This window comes from Ptychodera flava, chromosome 20, assembly GCF_041260155.1.
Source record: "Ptychodera flava strain L36383 chromosome 20, AS_Pfla_20210202, whole genome shotgun sequence".
NCBI lineage: Eukaryota > Metazoa > Hemichordata > Enteropneusta > Ptychoderidae > Ptychodera > Ptychodera flava.
Genome location: NC_091947.1, coordinates 5,101,871 through 5,116,867, shown reverse-complemented (window position 1 = coordinate 5,116,867; position 14,997 = coordinate 5,101,871). Strand labels below are relative to the sequence as shown.

Here is a 14,997-nt window from a genome sequence, read left to right as displayed (position 1 = left end):
GTCTTCTGTCATGTTTCAGTAGCCATCCAATGTTGCGTTTTTGTAGCCAACCTGTGTTGCGTTTTAGTGGCCATTCCATGTGGCCTTTTGTTAGCTATCTTGTGTGGCATTTTACAGTGTATCTTACTGAGTGGGCATTTTTATGAGCATTTTTGAGTTGACAGTAGATCCTAATATTCTAGATGCTTTGGTTATTTTTTTCGTCATTTTAAATGTAGTTCCAGCAACACTAACGGTTTAAAAGTCAGTTAGTTTTATGGTTTTTAAGAATATTAGTCATTTTGTTTATTTAAGAAGAAACTTCAGAAGAATGTTCATTCTGATATAGTCTTTCAAGTGTCGCTTCAACTGAAAGTTATAACGACTTCTTTGGAAAACGATGTACTCAGATATAATGACATCTAGCTCATAGAATTATCGTTAAAAACTCATTATCTGTAAGATAACATATAAGTATCCGATATTTGGAGAAATTTAATTGAACATAGTTCTGGAAGGAACGTTTGTTATTGACGAATTTCTAAGAAATTCATCTAGTAATTGGAGTCATTCCAATCTTTTTCGTGAAAACATTTTTCTGTCTTTGCAAAATAATACAAACATTTTTATCTTTGTTTTTTCTGGATGTTTGACTATTATTTATTAAATATTGATATATTTATTTACAATTAAAATTTTACTACCACTTCAAGCGTGTAGTATGTAAATTTTACATTTTATTATCCAAGGAGACATGATATCGTTATTTAAAGGCGTGAGCGGTGTACTATGAAAAAGTAAACTAATTGTCATTTAAAGGTATACTGTCACCTGTTCCAATTTTGCCACCGTTACCATGGAAAGAGAAAATCTAACCAATCACAGATTTTAAGCGGGTGGCCGCTTTTTAAAAACAGCGCCCTCACATGGGCATTTTGAACACCAAGGAACGCCCCTTTGACCATATATGGGCATATTTAGATTACAGGTCACTGTATACCTTTTAAGAATCAGCTACAGGTACTAAAAGAAACGCATCATAAGTTTCAATTCAATTTCAAAGTTTTGTGTCGAAAACTCTTACTCCCATTTGATTTTGTAATTATTCATATTTCCTAGCCTTGATAGATAGATTGATTGATGAAGTCATATAGATATTTGCTTCTTTATTTTCTCTTGAAAATTGCACGGCTGTATCCACTGAGAGATTTAATTTTTGATAGATCGCTCAAGACCTGAAGAAAGTTTCTCCTTAAAAAATGCAACAGTAACTTAAAAAAATATGTAAACTTACTCCTAAATGAAAGTAATAAAGCTTCCAGTTCCTAAATATGTTGATTAATGGCACCCAAGTCGTGATTTACTTGCAATAAAGACACGTATAGAATGTATACTCCAATCCGTGTAAATCTCAAAGGCTGAAGTAAGTTTCTTCGGCAGTCACTTGATTCAATTTTTACCGATCAGGCGTACTCGAGAGGAGCACCCCCGAGCACACTGAAACATTTAGTGGCCTTCTTTATGCCGTCCAGTTTCCGTTACAAATGTATGTGAGAAAGGGAGAATACACAATATTATCAAGATGTCCTCTGAGTGAGGCCAGAACATTCGTGAATATAGAGAATATAGAACGCGAACACAGTACATAGATACATACATGCATGCATACAGACGGACAGATAGACATGCATAGCTAAATAGCTAAATAGACATACATACATACGATGCATACATACAAAAAGAAAGACATATATACATACATACACACACACATACATACATACATACATACATACATACATACATACATACATACATACATACGCACGCACGCACGCACGCGCGCACACACACACACACACACACACACACACACACACACACATACATACATACATACATACATACATACATACATACATACATACATACATACATACATTCAATTCAATTCAATTCAATTCAATTCAATTACTTTATTATCCACAATAAATGTAGAAATTTGCCTTCAGGCTCATCATATACAAATTAAAATAGTACAACTAGCAAAAGCATTCTATAAAAAGGGACGCTATTACACATTGAAATGCTTAAAAACACACACACACGGTAGCGACATAGATACAAAAATTGAAACATAGACGGAAACAACAAAGGACCAACTGGAGGTTTAAAACAACTACATCGAGTTTGAGTTTAAAATTGAAACTGCTGATGGAAGAAAGGACTTTTGAAGAGGTTTTTCTTTGCACGAGGAACCCGAAAACGTCTCCCTGACGGGTGTTTCTGGAAGTAAACATGAAGAGGGTGATCAGAATCATTGACAATATTCTGCGCTTTCCTTTTCACTGCCAGCTGGTAAAGGTTTACAAGGGAATTTTGACGACAGCCAATAATTTTTTTCTGCCATCCTCACAATACGAGAAAGCTTACTTCTGTTTCTGACAGTCAAATTTCCATACCACAAAATGATATTATAGGTTAAAACACACTCAATGAGGGATCTGTACACCATTTGTAAGATATTTTGACTCACATTGAACGATTGAGTTTCCTGAGAAGGTATAATCTTTGTTGGGACTTTTTCGCTATATAGTCAGTATTTTCATCAAATGTGAGTTTTTCATCTAGAAATGAACCTAAGTATTTGAAACATGAAACGACTTCAACAGATTCATCGTTGATTGTGACAGGAGTAAAATCCGGGCAAACTTTACAACCAATGACAAGCTCTTTTGTTTACTAATATTCATATCTAAATAGCTATCTATGCACCAGTTCTTTAAAATTTCAACATTATGGAAATAATATATGTATGAAATACATACATGCATGCATGCATGCATGCATGCATGCATGCATGCATGCATGCATACATACATACATACATACATACATACATACATACATACATACATACATACATACATACATACATACATACATACATACATACATACATACATACATACATACATACATACACACACACACATACATACATACATACATACATACGTACGTACGTACATACATACATAAATACACATATACATACATACATACATACATACATACATACATACATACATACATACATACATACATACATACATACACATACATACATACATACATACATACATACATACATATATACATACATACATACACACATACATACATACATACATACGCTATCACACCTGTATCTATCTCTTGCCTTTAGACACTTGGGTGATTTATACCTGCTATCTGACAAAATAAAGGACGAGGCACACAATATGTAAACTCTGTGGTTCATATCGGTTTAATGTCTTACCACATTGTCTTACATTGATTTATATCGGAAATACTCCTTGTGTCAAATATTGCTGAAACCAAACATTGCAGGTCCTGGAGTGCAATCTCTTCTTTGGATTCAAAATTAATGTCTCATGCTGCAAAAACAAAACGGTTGTTTTCACATCCTAATTTTTTGATATTATATTTGTTATTATTGTCCACTTTGAGGCGAATAAAATGATAGGAAATTAAGTCATCGCCGAATATCGGTTACCTTAAATTCAGTCTCACAATTGACCTACATTGAAATTATATAATCAACCTGAACGAACCAAATACAACGTTCACAAATCACAATACAGAATACGGCCGTAAGTTTTGATCCTATCGTTACATCACTGAAACTTCATTTGACGTTGCATTTTAACTAAGTGTTCATAGCCAAACACAAGACTGTTTGTGGTTTTGTTTAAGGTCTGTGTTGGCGGTAGTTTCACTGTAGATTGCTTGGTGACAGATACGGAACCTCGTTATTGGTGACGAAGCGTTGACTGCATGCGCACATTATGATTGAAAGATACGAACCTATACAAACAGCAAAACTAGTAATTTGCATGTTTGGTTGATATCATACATCTTAAACGTTTAAGTAGACTTCAATTGAGAACGTAGATTGAGACGTTTTATTCCAAGCATTTCAAAAAACGTCTAACTACGCAAACAGTAATGCGATAGATAACTCATAGGGTCGTGGCCGTTTCCTGCTCAGTGACGAATTCAATTGTGGTATACTTTTTTCCATCGATATAGGTAAATTGTCAACCAATCAAGATTGTACCGCGCAATTGATTTGCTCAGTACGCAACTTCACATATAATTGTGACATCACATTTTGTGCGCTGGTACGCAACCCACGTATCGTTGCGACAGTTTGTGTGCTTGTATGCGTTTACGATTGTTTTCACTCCTCAACAAACACCAGAGTATTAAAAGGGCGTCTTCTAGTTTGCAGAGCCATAAAATAATGATGTAGATTAAATCAAGACTTATGTGATATTATCTTGACGAGAGATTAGCTTGATCGGATAATTGAAAGTGACATAACGATTCTTCGTCTCATTGACTAGAATAAAAGTTCACTTTGTTATTTGTTCTGGGTTGTTCAAAGATAAATGCTGTAGCAATGAATCTAAAACGACTGTAAAGTGAGTTGAGTGAACAGATTTCCTTTTCGTAAAAGCAGTCATCACACCACTCGACAACGCCAATCTAGAAGACTTGAAATGGAAAAAGAATAACCCACGGTGGCTAGGTTGCGAAGTAAGTTCCTTCTTCTTCAATTCATCAGAACTTTTTAGCAAGGTTACGTACATTATGTTGATAAAACATGAACTTGGTGAGAACATCGTATAGTTGATATGCATACAATTGGCAGTCTTCTTCGTTGACTAAAAAATCTCCAAGATAGATCGCCGGTGTTTCATTCCAATATCCATACTCATACAACTAATAGTTGAGAGAGAGAGAGAGAGAGAGAGAGAGAGAGAGAGAGAGAGAGAGAGAGAGAAATAATGAATGAATTAATGGACGGACAAATGGGCGGTTCTCATTAAGCCTTTGTTCATATGTCACTGAGATATTAATAATCTCAAAATAATAAATCTATTATGATTTCGTCAATATAAAATCACACAAAAAACGAAACAAAATATTTGCAATCCTCGGCCAACAACGTCATCAATGTAGCCACCGTGCATTTGTTACAAGTGCGTGCTGCAGGATTGAGCGACCGCCCACATCAGTGTCTAAGTGTACGTCACTGTGGGTGAGTGTTGCTGTATGTTACTCTGTGTGTGCTACCGTGTGCACGTTGATGTGTGTTTGTGCGTCATTGTGACTGCATGTGTGTTAAATACCTTGTTATGACAATATGTGCGTCACATTGTAATTGTATCAATAGTTGTGGTTATGTGTCACTGTATGTGCGTTACTGTGAATGTGACTGTATGTCACCCTACGGCAGTGTGCCATTTTGTGAGTGTGTGTTACCGTGAGTACTGGTCTACCACGGTGTTCCACTCATTCGTACGTATGGAGTCCCTCTGCGTGCATTACTGCTACGTATTGTATGCTTATATGATTGTGCGTCACCCGCAAGATGAAGCTGCAGGTTTAATACCCACACAGGTTTTTCAAAGCAATGTTTCTCATCAAAGATGACCGGACATGGAAACCCCCTCATACCTTATATTTTCAAAAAGCAGAGAATTTAAGGTTTAGTATGGTAACAATAATTTACTCGAATGATGAAGGGCGTATATATTTGGGATAGAAAACCTAAATTTTTGTATTTATGATAAAAGTTATTTTCAGTCAAAACCTATACTATTTTCTGAAATGTGATAGTTCGTTTGAAGCAAGAGTATATGTCGCAAAAAACGACGATTTTATTTTATATTATCTATCCTCATTCTAAAATGTCAATGGTTGAAAGACTGGAAGAGTGATTAAAATCATGATTAGCAAAATTAAAATGCCTCTTATTCAAAATACAAGAACTTTATTGCGGAGCAAAATAGTTGTTTTGTTATACAGCATTTAAAGAACATAATGTGAGAATTTTAGAAAATTTCACCCAGCCCGAGTGGAATTAAATTCTTTCGAAATCTTGTTGGGAGAAAAGACACACAAGGAAATCGGGAGATTTGCATATAATATGCATAAATTTACACTTCTTTATCACGCAATTTATGACTGCTTAACAAGCTAAAAGGTAAACCCAAGATATTTTAATGTTGGGCTGACAAATTGAGTGAAATTGGATGAATATTTGCAAAAAAAAAAAAAAAGAAAAAAAAGAAAAAGTGATGTTGAGCGATATACGATGTTTCGTGCAGCGCCCCCTAGAGTGTGTTTTACTGTCACAGTGCAGTTTATATGAGTAGCAGTTATAATTTTAAAACTCGATACGGTGTTAATCCGACAACCTTTGTTAATTTTCATTTTCTAAGGAAATGACTTAACGTAAAACGTGACTTCAAGCTGACAACTAATTAAATTTAAACGGATGGACGTACATCAGTCGAAATGGGCAAAGCTCCCGTTGTTACTGCTTGTCATAAAGAGCACGTAAACCATCATTAGTGAGATGTGAAAGTCTCTATAATCAATCGTCTTTATTCATTTTCAAGCTCATCCGGACATTTCAAAATGACCATGTGGCGCAATCAACTTTTGGTACTTTTTATTTAAAATGCATTAATATTAATGTTGTTACATACCGTAGATCGTATTTCGGCTATGACGATGCTTAACGAGATACTGAGACGATCAAGGTCAAGCACGATGTCATCATAAATCCCGGATGTTCTGTACACATCCCTCAATTCGGTGAAGATGACCTTGAAGGTGGAAAGGTCGTACTCTATCTGTGACAGCAAGTCCCAAAGTCCCTGAGAGAGAAACGGGAGCATTGTTATTTTTAGTTCTGAGAGCCAAAAGACATCTTATGAAGCCGACATGGATTATATTATTCGTCGATGAGTACATTCAAAGTATGACGTGTATACTTCAGACCGCATTGATGTCATGGGGTTAATAAGCTTAGGGACGGACCATTAGATCTTGGGAGGGGGGTGGTCAAAAACAGAAAAAAAAATTTTCAGAGCAGAAAGTTAGGGAAAAAAAATCTTCAAACTAGTTTGCAAAATAAAAAAAAAATAAATAAGAAGACAAAGGCGTAAAAAAAAATCTGCAAAAGTCTTTAAAATTTTGAATTTTTTTTAGATTTTACCGACAGTAAGCAACTTTCTGTATTTTTAATACTTCCTCCCGGCACATTTTTAATTTTAATTTATACATTTAGAGTGACTGTATCCCTTATACTGGAAGTTGTGATTATCTTATCTTTTCAGGACTTTTGTATTCTGATCACTTGAAAATTATGAAATTATAGAGCCTGTTTTCTACTTGTTTCCTGCGTACAAACCAAGCAGGTACACTAGGTAAAACATTGAAACTATGGTATGGTTGTCAAGACAGAAAGTTGTATTTGCCTTTTAAGATCAAGGTAAACAGATGCAGGCCACATCAGTTTCATTTTTTTCACAGCATTTTATTACAATGATGAATGCAAGAATGGGTGAACAAGTAAAAACAAGTCAATAATGATAAAACAACATATCAAGTCATTATGTATTATTTTGCTTTTAAAAAGGCATTTTCAATTCCTTTTTCTCAAAAAAAACCTCAAATAACAACAGCAACACATGTTTTAACATTCAACAATACACTACGTAGAATGTCATCTATCCAACAAATCCCAACACAAAAACACACAAAAGGGTTGAACTTTGAAAGTTTCTCGATAGCAAATACTGAATAAATCTGCATGGTTTTTATGTAGCAAATTTCAAAGAAATTGGACAAGCCCTTTCAGAGAATACAGATTTTTTGACCATGAATGGCATAAATTGCCCAAAAAGACAAATATTGAAATTTCAACACATCTATACACATCCAATCAATTTGGACATGCTGCTACAGAGAAATAGATGTTTTGATCAAAAAAGGGCAACAATTGCTCTAAAAACATAAATATGCAAATTTCACTATATTGTTTAGGTTATTTTAGCTTCTCAGCTTGTCAAAATCAATTGTAAATCATGAGATATGCATGATGTTTGGTGGGGTGAATGTAGGCATTTCACCACGCAGTAGAAAGAGAAGCCAGGAAACCAAAATAGTCAATTTTCAAAACTATACGAAGCTACTGAGGAGCAAGAAGACCATGTTTCAGAGGAAGATGTGTAATCCGAAAAAAATGCTCCCAAAGTGCCACCAAATAACACCATTTTTATCTCTATTTTTCAAAAGCTCCAACAGCAGGAGGGGGGACACCCCCCTCCTGACCTCCCCCCGCAAAAATACTCCCCAAGTGCCACCAAATAACACCATTTTAATCTCTATTTTTCAAAAGCTCCAACGCCAGGAGGGGGACACCCCCTCCTGACCACCCCCTGCAGTGTGCCCTCTAAGCCTATTCAGCGTGCCATGACTCATGAATATTCTCTGTGACGCAAGAAAATTTTCAGATGAATAGGAAATTATACATTGTGACTCAAGAAAATTTCTCAAATTTTTCAGTTGACTCAGAAGTTTCATGAAGTCTCTTTTATAGAGGGCACACTGACCCCCCGCAAAAATACTCCCCAAGTGCCACCAAATAACACCATTTTAATCTCTATTTTTCAAACGCTCCAACAGCAGGAGGGGGGACACCCCCCTCCTGACGTTCCCCGGCAAAAATACTCCCTAAGTACCACCAAATAACACCATTTTAATCTCTATTTTTCAAAAGCTCCAACGGCAGGAGGGGGACACCCCCTCCTGACCACCCCCCGCAAAAATACTTCCCAAGTGCCACCAAATAACACCATTTTAATCTCTATTTTTCAAAAGCTCCAACGGCAGGAGGGGACACCCCTCCTGACCACCCCCCGCAAAAATACTCCCCAAGTGCCACCAAATAACACCATTTTAATCTCTATTTTTCAAAAGCTCCAACGGCAGGAGGGGGACACCCCCTCCTGACCTCCCCCCCCCCCGCAAAATACTCCCCAAGTGCCACCAAATAACACCATTTTAATCTCTATTTTTTAAAAGCTCCAACAGCAGCAGGGGGACACCCCTCTCCTGACCTCTTCCCAGTGACCGCTTGCGTGGCCGCTTGTGGTGCTTGGCACCATATGTTTGCCCTCTTTATCTTCAGACAGCGAGGAACGAAAAAAAAATTATAAATCTGAAAATTTACTCTGAAAAAAAAAATTTGCACAGCTAATCTCAATTGGAAAAAAAAATTTTCAGAAATTTACAATAGTAAAAAAAAAATTTTCACAATTTCATTGTGACCACCCCCCCCTCCCAAGGTCTAATGGTCCATCCCTTATCATGGCACACTGTATTGGAACTCACTCGATTGCTACACCACTAACGTTAAAAATGTTTTACATGTCGGAACATTTTTATAACACGATGGAAGATAGTTTTGTTGCTGCACCTAGCAACATGCGTTGTTTTTTATTCTTAGACACTCAGCAAGTTGAGTGACGAGAGCAAGTCATAGCTAGCTTCGACCGTAGAGGGCAGTACAACAAATAACGATAAATTACCGATATGGCCGCAGTATTACATAGGGTAGTAAAATAGACATGCTGTCAAAACAGACAGTACATAAAAACAGCTGTTAAAAATAACCTACTATGCGAAACACAATATATTTCCGGTAAATCAAATGCAAAACAAACAAAGATTTAAAATGAAAACGTTGCTTTCACTTTTCACTTTAGGGGGTCAAAATGATATTTTGTTTCTCATCCTAGGTCGTCTACAATATGATGTGGTGACACTTTTTTATTCATTTTTTCATCTCGCAAGATACACTCCTGACGTGAAGATAAAGAACAAGTTATGTCTACAAGCAATGTTAATTCTGACATCCTACAAGATAGCGGTGATAACTTTACAGATCAGAACTGTCTGGTGTTCACGTGATCTGACATAAATGTTAGATTTTCCGTGGTACCTAGCACACTTTCGTTCTATCCCTTCATTTTTTCAACAGAGCGTGACTAAAATGCCAACACAGTTAGTCAAAATCGACAGGTGCGAGGACGAGAAACGGAATATTTTCATGTTGGCCGTACAGCATATTTCGAAAATGTATTTGAAGAATTGCATTGTCAAACAAGTTTGACAATGACAAGGAATTCTAACGTCTTATCTTGTCTCGTTTATTTGATATTCCCCGGGGTTACATTCAAATTCCCGTGCCAGTAGTTTTCTCAGCATCTATTATATCAAACTGCTTTGCTATTTAACCCTAACCCTTTGGGGAGAACAATAGTGAAACCTTCCGGGGATAATGGGACAGCCTATAACACTGTGACAGTCCAGTGTTAATGCGATGGCCTATACTATGACAGTCCAGCGTTCAAGCATTCAAACATGATCAATGATCAAGCAATCTATTTGACTGCCAAAATACGGCAAGTGAACACTTCCACCATTGACTCATGAAGAAGTTATAGAATATTTTGGCGGGAATGTAATTATTTTGACACCTGCATTATGTGTTAATCCTCTTCCTTGATGAAAGACTTTGTAAGCACACCTGCCGATTGATGTCAGCAATATTTATGGGTGTCAGTATAATTTGTATGTCATTAAGTAAACCGTACAACCCAAGACTTGAATGTGTCAGTCCAATTTTGTATTTCCAGTTTGGATTAAAATGCTATTACCGAAAGCATGGCTCAAGGTCCTCTTATATCTGTCAACGCCATAAAATACTGCACGTGTTAAACAACTATCTGACTTCGATACGTTAACGATATGTGATCACTAGAAAATAATTAATCATAAAAATAGGAAATCCTCTTTCATAATTGCCTTTATATCATCGCTGCGAATTTTTCAACAATAATATCATGCACACACTGTCGTCTTAAAATAACGATATTTTGTGATCTAATGTATTTGAAAAAGATGTACGTAATTTCTGAAATTTTACAACTTACCTGAGGATTGACAGAATTTAATACCAAGAGCACTTCAAGATGGGAAATTTCCTTGGCAATCATTTCATCGTTAATCCAGCATGGCTAGATAGAAAAATAATGGGAAACACAAGTCAAACACACTAGGTACAAAGTATTCTGAAAAATTGATATTGGTTTAGATAATAGTTGAAAGGCTTCACAAATAACAGCGTTTATGATCTACAACTCCTTTCGTCGTTTTAAGAATACTTACCGGAAGTCCTCCAATTTGTATACCGTTGATCATTTGTTGCTCTACAGTTGACATTGCTGAGTCCGTTGTCCGGTGAAGTATTTTAAGTTTCTTGCTGAGTAGGTAGAGGTCAGGTGTACTCAAGATTTCCGGGTCGGACGTTTTAGCAATTGAGATAGGAGAAGAGATAACGCTTCCAAGAACCAAGAATAGAGAGTAAAATTGTAATGAACCTGTTGTGATAAGAATGAAATACAGTGTGAAACTGCATCTTTGACCGTAATGATCTTAAACAACGATAAAATGAAGAGAATATCAGCTGTACTAACTATGTATCTCGTGCAAATAGAACGAATTTAAGCTAGAGAAGGACAATGACCCACGTTGCATTCTGCTACGTCAAGACTAGGTCAGACTGAAGTTGACGATGAAAGAAAAAATGAACAAAAATTTGCCAACACAGTGTAGAACAACCGAATGAATAATAGTCCGCTAGCACAGACAGTAATTAGAGACGCATAAGATCACATGGTCACATTAAGTAAAAAATACCTGGTGGGGTTTTTCTATTATAAAATAAATTTATTCAGCATTCCTTGAAGATCATTTGCATAAACAACATTCACATCTAAGATAATAGGTTATTACTTTGGTCGATGCCTGACAACGCCGTGATAATTAGAGAGGGCTCGGAAGTGTCAGAGGAAATTAACATGATGTGATAACTCGACTACATCAGCTGAAGTACGTACTGCATCCTTTAACGAGACATCAGACACTATGGGAGAGTAATTACATACTGGGCTGTTGAATACTTAGGTATGAGTACAATACAGTGAGAGAGAGAAAGAGAAAGAGAAAGAGACAGAGAGGAAAACAGACGGACAACGACAGACAACGTGACAGAGAGATAGATACTAAAATTGACAGACGCTGAAAAAAGAAGACAGAAAGCAGACAGGAAAATAGGCAGACATAAATAGATAGAGAGAAAGAAAAACGAAGAAGGATGTAATTGGTTTGACTGCCAATATGACTGAATGTATCGAGGAGAGAATTTTGAAGCTCATGCATCATATCTGCATAATTTGACCGTTTAAACTGCTCAGTTTTGTCAATATTTATCGCAATCTAATTATGGTGCACCATATCTGACATACACGAGGCTTTTTTTATGAGAGCTGCCTCCAAATTCAAATCGTCCTAATTTAGGAATTTTCCGCGACATCTGTCCGACCATGTCGAATAGTTTTTAAAATCTAATGAAAGGAAGGATGAAATAATAGAGGTGAGCACCTATATTCATTAAGTATTGACAGGTGAAAGTAAGACACTAGTATACCTTACACAGGATGATACTATGTACCTGATGAATCGTAGCCTGTACAAAGTTATGTTTACACAATTGACAATCATATATTTACATCAGAGAAAACTAGAGGTGTTTCAAGACGGGTAGACGATGAGACCAGTGGACAGAGAGACAGAGAGACGAAGAGATAGATTGGGGCACAGTGAGACAGAAGGAAAAAAGATAGCGAGAAACGAAGACACAAACTGAAAGAGACACTGAGAGGCACGGTAGACAGAGACAACTAGAGACAGAGAGACACAGTCCCGTAAATGGCAACATGGAAAACGATGATGAATGCTAATTTACATATGAATCAGTCGTGGCTTTTGAAGGAAACACCTGCTATATAAGCAATACTTTAGTTTGGATTGGTCAATTGAATTATTCATCACTGTAAGTATTAATTATCAGTACACATGGATAATTTTCCATTTCGCAATGGGTCAGAGCTGTCGTTGTGGCCCTGACACACCTTGACGATTTAGCCAGCGTATGCCAACGTATCAATATTTCTCTAACGATGTATTTTCAATTTTGGGCATACACATAGCGTATTTATAGCGTACCCATAGGTTAGAGATGTGTTTTGTGTACGCTAGACAATTATCTTGACGCATTTCGACTTAAGAGTAACTTACAAGTAACGCGTGTGAACGAGCCGCGGAATAATCTATCTATGCACATTATGGCCCGCGTGTGCGGGACTTGCGAACCATACGAATTTTGTGCCATGCACAGAGAAAAATTTTGTGCCATGCACAAAATACCAGCGTGCCTCAGCCATTACGTATTCCACGTACGCCAAGCCTATTCGCCAAATTGTTCATACGTTGCCATACGCTGGCTAAATCGTCAATGTGTGACAGTGCCATTAAGGATGGACGTGATGTACTTCTCTGACATTTCGGAAGGCGAATATGACAGTGACCTTGAGCGATATACATGTAGGTTTCCAAATTTGACACTGATTTCATTCCCCAGTTTAACACCGTGTTTATGCACGGTTACTCAAGAGTTACCGTGGTTCATGGAACAAGACTTTGACGAAGATTTAACTTACAAAAGTATAAGAACTGGCACGTTTCACCGAATCAGTGAGCGTAGAGAAATTGGCTGAAATTCAAAGGTCACGTGCACATAGAAATACAAGAAAGTCTAATAATCGGGGCGTCGCATTGTCAGATCGCTGGGATCCCAACAGAAATTAACGTTCAACTAATTGAAGAGTGAAAACTAGTGAAATACGTACACTCGTTCCTGCACTCACTGGCGATATTGAAGCAAGTCAACCATGTTTTGGTAGTGCAGTATTTCCAAGTGAAAACTAGAGTTCAAAGGTCAATAATAAATATATTAGATATGGTTTTTGTATTGGTGCAGAGCATGGTTTTAAAAAGCTGACCATATAGTACATGTCAATGTTAATTTGGGGAAAATTGGTTTTCGTGTGTTTCTATGGAAGTTAATGACATGCAAGACATTTATATGCAGATTTGCACTCTACCACTTTCACTCATATTTAAATTAGAAAACAACACTTTTATGATACACTTATGAATAAAGTTCGTAAAGTGTTAGATTTAGTATTTTACATAGTAATAGCATTGTGGTGGTACACTAATTTGCATAAGAACAATAGGACGTTAATGAAATAATTATGTGCATGGAAAAAAACGAACGGTTACTTGTCGTTAGTGACAAAGATACAGCGAACACCAGACTCTCGGTGAGTATAATAGTATTCTTATGACAATTACATTCAGCATTCGTGAGGTTTACCCTGTAGTGTAATCTTGCATTTGTCTGCGAACCGAGCACTTGTTAAATGCTGAAGAGGGAAGCCATGCAGCAGAAGGGGTTAGGACGTTGATATCTATAAAATCTGTACATCTAATAGCAGTTACCGATTGCATTATTTACTTGATGTACATCTTCACAACAAAAATAAGACTTTGTCTTGAAAAATATTCATCGACAAACAAAAAAACATACCCTTTGGTAAAACAGTCGCGGTCCGAGTTTCTAAAAAATAATTAAAATCAATTGTGTCAATTCGATTATTTTAAAGAAGATGATATCCCTTAAAAACCTCTCTTGACCATCACTTTAACTGTTGACGTCAACGTTGATCGAACTTGTGACATTACGTTACTATTAAAAAACAACAAAACTACAATCGTCACATTGTGAAGTGACTTTTTCAAGATTATTGATAATTCATTGTGTGCAAGTTGACATGTTGAAAGTGAAGAGCGGCGAACTTGACACAGACGGGATGTTCTCTTTTAATCAGTAGTAAATTAAGGAGTTGCTAACTTTAAAGTGGGATGCAATGGTAGACGTCCCATTCGGAAACCAGTTTTGTACAATTAATCTTTACGGCTCTGATGATAATCTGGCATTGCAACCTAATTAGCATAAAGATACGTAATCAATGATGCTGTCCTCTGAAGCATATTGTTTCTGCAGAATATTCATCACCGCTGGACAGTATCACTTTGAGTTACATGTTTGAAAAGTTATCTACTTATGCTTGAAATATTCAGCTGGTGAGAGAATAGCGCCCTCTCAGTCCTTTAGTCAAATTT

The 14,997-nt window shown here is 36.6% G+C and overlaps 1 protein-coding gene across 3 annotated transcripts; it reads right to left on the bottom strand.

Annotated features, from left to right (window-relative positions):
- Positions 1–3,253: 3,253 nt before the first annotated feature.
- Positions 3,254–13,786, bottom strand: LOC139119613 (uncharacterized). 3 transcript variants are annotated; one of them, XM_070683455.1, is made up of 5 exons: positions 11,385–11,577; positions 11,077–11,288; positions 10,842–10,925; positions 6,546–6,716; positions 3,254–4,770 (listed from the first exon to the last, which is right to left on the bottom strand). In XM_070683455.1, the coding sequence occupies exons 1-5, from the start codon at positions 11,443–11,445 to the stop codon at positions 4,609–4,611; spliced, it is 690 nt and encodes a 229-aa protein (XP_070539556.1). In that variant the 5' UTR covers positions 11,446–11,577; the 3' UTR covers positions 3,254–4,608. The 3 variants fall into 3 exon arrangements, with proteins under 3 accessions (XP_070539556.1, XP_070539558.1, XP_070539557.1); XM_070683457.1 differs by lacking the exon at positions 11,385–11,577 and adding an exon at positions 13,659–13,786 and having other exon boundaries at positions 3,255–4,770; XM_070683456.1 differs by having other exon boundaries at positions 3,255–4,770; positions 11,439–11,577.
- Positions 13,787–14,997: the final 1,211 nt, after the last annotated feature.